General features: G+C 34.8%; 1 protein-coding gene across 1 annotated transcript; it reads left to right on the top strand.

The window, feature by feature from the left end:
• The first annotated feature begins 1800 nt into the window (after positions 1–1800).
• On the top strand, positions 1801–5379 carry LOC107940405 (FT-interacting protein 7). The gene has a single exon (XM_016873825.2). The coding sequence runs from the start codon at positions 2103–2105 to the stop codon at positions 5112–5114; it is 3012 nt and encodes a 1003-aa protein (XP_016729314.1). The 5' UTR covers positions 1801–2102; the 3' UTR covers positions 5115–5379.
• Positions 5380–7442: the final 2063 nt, after the last annotated feature.

Raw genomic sequence — 7442 nt, 5'->3', positions numbered from 1 at the left:
GAAAAGAGAGTGATGATCAAATCCCAAAGGAAATAACAAAAGCAACGTTCATTTCTGGTGCAGAGTGGGTGTTGCAGTTGATGCTTTGCTTTCCCCACATGCAGTATTAAACTAATGCCATCGCTCTCACCCTGCTTATCTTAGCTACATGCCAAATCATGTTCTGAAATTTATGAGAATCTTCATCTTTTTTTTCTCTCTTTATATAATAATACTACATATTCTTCTTGTTTTCAGATGTAAATCTTGGGTTCTGCATCTATTATTTTACCACCTTACACCCTCACTGTAATTTTTATGACTGGCTAAGTATAATTTGTTCTCAATATTGGCCTGCTAGTATAATTAGATCCCAAAGTATTAAGGTTCAAATTTTATTATTTTGATTTGTCGAGTGATATTGCCGATTGAATCTTAATTTAATTAGTATAGATATTATTGTTAATACAGAAGGATACTGGTTCGAATGCACTAAAACGCATTATCCTTTTATTTATGGTTGATAAAGGGTTATAGATAGTTCTAGACATTGTGTAAAAAAAAACAGATATAATCAAAATCTATAATAAAATTGTTTAAAAAAAATCAGTGATATTTGACCCACAAAAAAGTATGATTTAATTATTTTTGTATTTTTTTTATTAAATTTGATTTTTTTAATATTTATTATATATCTATATATATTATTTAAGCTCTTAATTGAGTTGGTGTTATAAGTCAACCGAATACTAACTCGATTAAGAAAGTTACGGAAATATTCTTCTGTGATTAAAATAAATTATATTATTTGAGTATTTTTATTTAAAATAATAATAAGAATGTATATATGGTAAGATTTATTAACCAAATAAAGCTTTATTTTAATATTTTTATACACTTTAATTTTATTATGCCACAACTCACAAGTTAACTCAATACCGACTCAAGATTGATAATAACATTATGATAAATAATTGTATTAATTTAATGTTCTTAGCTTGATGTATTTATATATTTAAATTTTAATTTACTCACAATTTAATTTAATTTTTTTATTTTAATATTATATATATTATTAAATTAGCTTAAAACCATATATTTTATTATTATTTACTTTTTTACGTCGATATTGTGAAAGTGATGTTTCCAACCATATATTTTAAATATTAATTGACGGTGTGTATAATATATTAATGCATAAATATTTTTAACAAGTATCTTCTTAGTATATCATTTTCATTAATATCGTTTAAGAAAAAGTTTAGGGCAAATTGTTAAAATAGTTACTTTTATTTCTCTCAGGTTATATTTTAGTCACTTACGTTATCATGTTGTAATATTTTAGTCACTAAGTTGTTAATTGTCGTCAACAGTGTGACGGTAAGCTGACGTGGAACGCTCTACAATTAATCCTTATATATTTTTTATTTTGAGCAATTTAATTTTTTTTCTTTTATTTTTCTGCTTCTCTCTCTGTGTTAATTTCTTTTAACGTAATTTTTCTATGTTTTCCATTTGTTAAAACTAGTCCACAAACTCACCTCTCTCGAAGAGAATAAATTGTTCAGAAAAAATGTAATATAGTATATGATTTTCATTAATATCGTTTCAAAAAAAATATCCAATAGTTTTCATTAAAAATATTTTTATATATAATGACCATAAATTACCTTAATGGCTTCTCAGTTCCCATACATTTATTAAGACTTTTACGATTCCTTCCTTCTCTCCTTCAAATTAATCCCCAAAATTCATAAATATCTCTAAAAACACATGAATAAAATAATATTTATATATTACCAACAGACTCACCACCTGGGGGACTTTGATCCTGTCTCCACAAACCATCCAAAACCAATCACGCCCTCCAAGATCTTGCCACGCGTCATCTGAGTCATTGCTGATGTGTCCACTCTCCACCCTCTCTCTCATTCAAAGTCTCCCCCCTATTTAATCCCCTCACTTCGCCCCCATTTCCTTCACTTTTTATTCACCAAAAAGCAAAAGAAAAACACTCAACGTCTCTCTGTTAATACTCGAAAAAAGCTCTGTTTTTTCATTGTTTATTTTGCACAATCACTTCAAACCCAGATCTATAGTCCCACTGTTTCACCAAAAAAAATATGGCCGAAAATTGCACTAGAAAGTTGATAGTCGAAATCTGCAATGCCAAGAACTTGATGCCAAAAGATGGTCAAGGAACAGCCAGTGCTTATGCCATAGTTGATTTTGATGGTCAAAGAAGGAGGACAAAGACCAAGTTCAGAGATTTAAATCCTGTTTGGGATGAAAAGCTGGAGTTTTTAGTTCATGATATTGAATCCATGGCTGCCGAGATGTTGGAGATTAATTTGTACAATGATAAAAAAATGGGGAAACGAAGCACGTTTTTGGGTAAAGTGAAGTTGGCTGGCAGTGTTTTTGTTAAAGCAGGGGAAGAGACTCTGGTTTATTATCCGTTGGAAAAAAGGAGTGTTTTTTCTCAGATTAAAGGTGAGATTGGAGTTAAAGTTTTTTATGTTGATGAAGAAGCGCCGCCGGCACCGGCGGAACCTGCGGCTGAGCAGAAAGCAGAGACGGCTGAGGAGAAGCCAAAGGAAGAGGAAGATAAGAAGGAGGAAAATGTGGAGGAAAAGAAAGAAGAAGAAGAGAAGCCTAAAGAAGAACCACCCAAAGAAGAAGAGAAACCAAACCCACCGCCGGCGGAGGCTAGTAAGTCCGAAGACACAACCGCAGCTGCTACTCCGCCGCCGCCGCCGCCAGAGGTGGAGAACCCTCCAATAGCACATAAAGAAGAAGCATCATCAACGAAGGTAGTAGCAACAAAAAGCAAAGCTGAAACAGGTAAAAGCAGTCAGCTTGTGATTAACGAGTTAGAACTCCGATCACTTTCCGGCGACCACAACCGTATCGCATACGACCTCATAGACCGTATGCCATTTTTATACGTCCGAGTTGTTAAAGCAAAACGAGCCAACAAAGAACCAGCTTGTCCCCTTCATGCAAAACTGGTTATCGGTACTCACAGTATCAAAACCAAAAGCCAAATCGACAAAGATTGGGACCAAGTCTTCGCTTTCGACAAAGAAGGATTGAATTCAAGTTCCTTAGAAGTTTCAGTCTGGGCTGAAGAAGAGAAAAAAGAAGAACAAAAAGAAGGAGACGCCGCCGCCACTGCTGCCACCGTGGTGGTGGATAATTGTCTCGGAGCGGTGTCGTTTGATCTGCAAGAAGTGCCCAAAAGGGTTCCTCCCGATAGTCCTTTGGCTCCTCAATGGTATAGTCTTGAATCGGAGAAGTCACCTGGAAATGACGTCATGGTTTCTGTCTGGGTCGGGACTCAGGCTGATGAAGCTTTTCAAGAAGCTTGGCAGTCGGATTCGGGTGGGTTAATACCCGAGACCCGAGCTAAGGTTTATTTGTCTCCAAAGCTTTGGTATTTGAGATTAACGGTTATCCAAACCCAAGATTTGCAGCTTGGTTCGGGATCTGAACCTAAGGTTCGGAGTCCTGAGCTTTATGTTAAGGCTCAGCTTGGGGCTCAATTGTTTAAAACCAGTAGGACTCCGGTTGGTTTAGCTTGGAATGAGGATTTGGTTTTCGTGGCGGCTGAACCGTTTGAGCCGTTTTTGGTGGTTATGGTTGAGGATTGGAGTAACGGGCAGTTAGTGGGTCAGGCTAAAATCCATGTGCCGAGCCTTGAGAGGCGAACCGATGATAAAACTGAACCGAAATCAAGATGGTTCAATTTGGTTGGTGCTGAAAATAAACCGTACGCAGGTAGAATACACGTGAGGGCATGTTTAGAAGGTGGGTATCATGTGCTTGATGAAGCTGCTCACGTGACTAGCGACGTCCAAGCCGCTGCTAAGCAGCTAGCTAAGCCTCTGATTGGGTTGCTGGATGTTGGGATTCGAGGGGCGAGTAACTTGTTGCCTGTGAAGACCAAAGACGGTACACGTGGCACAACCGATGCATACGTGGTGGCTAAGTATGGGCAAAAATGGATCCGTACACGTACGATACTTGATCGCTTTAATCCACGTTGGAACGAGCAATATACTTGGGATGTATATGATCCATGTACAGTGCTTACTATTGGGGTATTTGATAATGGAAGGTACAAGCGAGATGAAGCAGGGAAGCCCGGTAGAGATCTACGCATCGGTAAAATACGTGTACGGTTGTCTACGCTTGACACAAATAAAGTGTACTTAAATTCATATATGCTTACGGTATTGTTACCTAATGGGGCCAAGAAGATGGGAGAGATTGAGATAGCGGTTCGATTTTCTTGCTCATCATGGCTAAGTCTAATCCAAGCCTATGGCACCCCATTGTTACCAAGAATGCACTATCTTCGTCCATTGGGTCCAGCCCAGCAGGACATACTTCGCCAAACGGCTATGCGCATAGTGACAGCTAGGCTAGCTCGGTCCGAACCACCTTTGGGACAAGAAGTAGTTCAGTTCATGTTGGATACGGATACACACGTGTGGAGCATGAGGAAGAGCAAGGCCAATTGGTTTCGAGTTGTCGGCTGTTTGTCCCATGCGGCAATTTTGGCACGTTGGTTACATGGGGTTCGCACGTGGGCACACCCACCAACGACTATCTTAGTTCATGTTTTGCTTATAGCGGTGGTGATGTGCCCACAACTAGTCCTCTCCACCATATTCATGTATGCCTTCTTAATTTTGGCATTGAGATTTCGTTACCGCATGCGAGTCACACACAATGTAGACCTAAGGCTCTCTTACGTTGACGCTGTCGGTCCTGATGAGCTCGATGAAGAATTTGACGGACTTCCAACCACACGATCGCCAGACACAGTACGGTTCCGATACGACCGTTTACGCGCATTGGCAAGCCGAGCACAATCACTATTAGGGGATGTAGCAGCCCAAGGGGAACGTTTAGAAGCATTGTTTAATTGGAAAGACCCAAGAGCAACAGGCATTTTTGTGGTAGTTTGCCTTTTCGCTTCATTGCTATTTTATGTGGTACCATTCAAAGTCTTTGTGTTAGGGTCAGGGTTCTACTACATCCGACACCCGAGATTCCGAGGTGATATGCCATCGGCTCCGCTCAACTTCTTCCGACGACTGCCGTCACTTTCCGATCAAATCATGTAAAACAAACCGTCGATCCAGACCGACAAGTGTATTTTCGATACACTTTCTACCATGCTGTTGGTAGGTTTATATATATATATTTTTGGTTTTATGTAATAAAAAGTTGATGTCGGAATTTCCATTAAAGTAGAAAAAGTGACCGTTGATGTTTGGGCAGTGGGACAATGGGGATTTTGAATATTTAATAGGACAAGCTGACCGTTGGATGGATCCCATTGTATACGGGAACATCATAATAAAAAGGGCAAATCTTGGTAATTTAAAACATGTCTTCATTAAAGAAAAAAAGCCGTTGGCGCAGACCAACTAAAGCAAAAAGAGAAAAGATCCTCATGTTTTTATTTATTAATTTATGTTTTTTTGGTTTTATAAGCTTGGGTTGTATATTCCATAATTATATTGGATTTGTGTTCTTTTTGGTCCTTTTAATTTTTGTATTAGGTTTACATGAAAGGACACGTCCTCTGTATACCTTTTCTAATAGTTTAATGTCACGTCAGTATTTTTATCGAGAAAAAAATTAAATTTAAATAAAAATTTTAAAATTCAAGACGAAATTGCTGATGTAGCATTAAACTATTAAAGCGGGGTAATATCCTTATTTTATACAATCATTACTCTTAGGTTTACATAGCTATAATAAATTTAATTTTTAATGTTTACCTTTTTTGTTAAATTGGTCCTTGTTTTTTGGAGCAAAAATTTGGCACTTAACTGTTTAAAAGGAATCAAATATAATTCAAAAATATTGACTAAACGTTAAAATTTTAAACATGATAGCCCATATGACAATATACATGTATTTTTTAAAATAATTTTATAAATTTTAAATTATTTATTGATGTGATATACATGACAAATATATTCATGTTAATATGAAGTACACCAACCTCATTAAAAAACTAATATTTTAGAGTCTTGACTTTGCATGGTGTGATAATTAAAATTCTTGTCAAAGACCCGTTTGACACGGGTTTGAACCATGTTACCTCATCCCCACCTCTATTGTAGTATAAAAAAAACTAATGCTTTAGTCAACATTTTAATTTAAAAAAGAATAAACTACACCACAAGTCACTCAACTATTGTCCCTTTTTCTTTTTTTAGTCACCTAATTATCAAATTTTTTAGTTTAGTCACCCAACTATTATTTTTTTTAAATTTAGTCTCCTAACTAATTGGGATTAGTTTTTTGGGTCCATTCTCTGACGTTAAGAAATCGTATAATAAAAAATTTGTTAGTCAAGTGACCAAAAAAGAAAAGGATAATAGTTGGGTGACATGTGATGTAGTTTACACTTTAAAAAATATTTACAATTTTTTAGGCTAATGATCAAATGTAATTAAAAAAAGGGTAAACTATACAAATGGTCACCCAACAATGCCCGCATTCTTATTTTGGTCACTCAACTTTAAAAGTTTTCAATTTAGGCACTAATGTTTGAATTCGTTCCTGTTGGTCACCCGCCGTTAGATTGATAACGAAAGGCCTTTTTTAACTGGTATAATAACATATTTAGCTCTTAATACTTACATATTCTATCAATTTGATCCTAATTCTAAATAATTCAATAAATTTAACCCTTCACATTTACAAATTCTATCAATTTGATCCTATAATTTCCTAACCAAAACTTTCAACTTTTAAATCAGGGGCATTCCACATCTATTAATTGTTTTATTTATGGTTGAAATTATCCAATTCGGTATATAACCCTTTTTGTTTATATTTTTAAGAAGTTAGTGCTAGAAATTAACTAAACACCACTAAAAATAATTGAAAATACAAATTTTAAAAATATAATATAATATATAATAAAATTATGTAAATAATTTAATATTTGTAAAAAAATATTTTTTTCACCTTGACTAGCATAATTTTAGTTTTAAATTAATTTGGTAAATGATTTGACACCAAATCAGATTATTAGTTATATGTATAACTTATTGTGGATTTAAAAATTAAAAACAAATAATTAAAAATAAATAGAACTCATAATAATCTCTTAATCGGTTTATAAAATTAAAAAAAATCATTATCAATGTAACAAAACAATTGGTTATTTAAAAGCCATACTTTTAACTCTGGATTTAATTTTTAATTTTAAGGGCCAACTTAAAGGACTATTTCTATGTACCTTGAAAGAAATATCATACGGGTAACAAGAGTAAATCTAAAGTAATTTTTTTAAAGGTTTAGCCAAAATTGTATCCATTAAAGGGTTATAAAATATTATATTTAGAAGAAAACTAATGAAAAAAAAAAGAGAAAGGAAGTAAAGTTTAAAGATAAACTCATTGGTATCAAGAATTGGCTCGGAAAATGGT

This window comes from Gossypium hirsutum, chromosome A08 (assembly GCF_007990345.1).
Source record: "Gossypium hirsutum isolate 1008001.06 chromosome A08, Gossypium_hirsutum_v2.1, whole genome shotgun sequence".
NCBI lineage: Eukaryota > Viridiplantae > Streptophyta > Magnoliopsida > Malvales > Malvaceae > Gossypium > Gossypium hirsutum.
This window is presented reverse-complemented; position numbering and strand designations above follow the sequence as displayed.

Bases quoted from the DNA above. Each gene is read 5' to 3' on its own strand.
- LOC107940405 (XM_016873825.2), top strand. From the start codon at position 2,103: ATGGCCGAAAATTGCACTAGAAAGTTGATAGTCGAAATCTGCAATGCC.